The 1,044-nt window shown below is 48.9% G+C and overlaps 1 protein-coding gene across 1 annotated transcript in view; it reads right to left on the bottom strand.

Moving 5' to 3' along the window:
• LOC119324605 (polynucleotide 5'-hydroxyl-kinase NOL9-like) overlaps positions 1-792 on the bottom strand; it is a 6,329-nt gene extending 5,537 nt beyond the window's left edge. The window contains exon 1 of the mRNA XM_037598377.1: positions 454-792. Coding sequence (XP_037454274.1) covers positions 454-653 — 200 coding nt within the window. The 5' untranslated portion in view covers positions 654-792. The remainder of the gene's footprint in view (positions 1-453) is intronic.
• Positions 793-1,044: the final 252 nt, after the last annotated feature.

Below are 1,044 nucleotides of genomic sequence, written 5' to 3'. Positions count from 1 at the left end.
AATAGCCCCGTAATCAGCCCGTTAGTTTAGCATTTTTCGCATTTCCCAGTCATAAGACAATCTAAAAAACGAACTGTTGGTACATAGCTACTCCTTGTTCCTGTAACTAACTCCATCTTACCCTTTTTCAAATACAGATTCTTTTTTTCTAATATAAATAGCAAATACGGATAGTATGCCAACTGAATTTGAAACGTATAAAGTAAATTTGAAGCGTGGTTAAATGTAGTAGAACACCACACGTCCACACATCCCAGCTCCGAACACGAATAACTCGAATTTTGAAGTCGACCTCTGAAATTCTCCGAATGTATGCACATTCAGCTGCTTTGCAGTGAAGCAGAGCAGAATGCGACTAGGAGAGGGCAGGGAAAATGCAAATGCAGTTGGCTTCTTCAGCACGGTGGGTACAGAGAAGAAGGAACGGTTCAGCGAATTCTCCGTGGTTTTCACCTTGCGAGGAGGGTGTTGAGGAGGAGGCGGGCGAACGCGGACTTGCCGCTGTTGCCGGGGCCGCACACCACTACCACCGGCGGCGGCCAGGTGCACGAGTCGTACGCCACCGCCTCCGCCGCCTCCTCCCACTCCCGCTCCCGTTCCCTGCCCCTCGCCTCCTCCGACCCCTCGCCGCCGCCCATCTCGCCTCTCTCCATCTCGCTCGCTCTCTCTCTCTCTCCACAATTCACTCACACACTCGCACTCGACGCTCGTTGGATGCTCTGCGGTCTCCGACCGGGTATTTCATAAGCCAAGACGGTCACGCGTATCGCGACTTGGTGTCGAACGATTTTAGTTAGGGGGGTACGGCATGGGAAGAAGAAGAAGGCTGCTGGTACGTTGAGATTGGTAATGAAATGTGTCATGTTCTGTGGCCTTACAATGCTTTAAATTCGAGTTATGACAGGTTCACAGGTGTCATGTTAATGAATGAGATTGGTAATGACAGGTGTCATGTTCTTAGGAAGGTGATTAGTAAAATAAACTGAGTTTCCGTTAAACATCAGTGTTTATCTCTATCGGAGGGATGCCTAATTAAGAGTCTAT

This window comes from Triticum dicoccoides, chromosome 6B (assembly GCF_002162155.2).
Source record: "Triticum dicoccoides isolate Atlit2015 ecotype Zavitan chromosome 6B, WEW_v2.0, whole genome shotgun sequence".
NCBI classification, from domain to species: Eukaryota; Viridiplantae; Streptophyta; class Magnoliopsida; order Poales; family Poaceae; genus Triticum; species Triticum dicoccoides.
The sequence above is the reverse complement of the archived record's forward strand: the minus strand, read 5'-3'. Positions and strand labels throughout refer to the sequence as shown.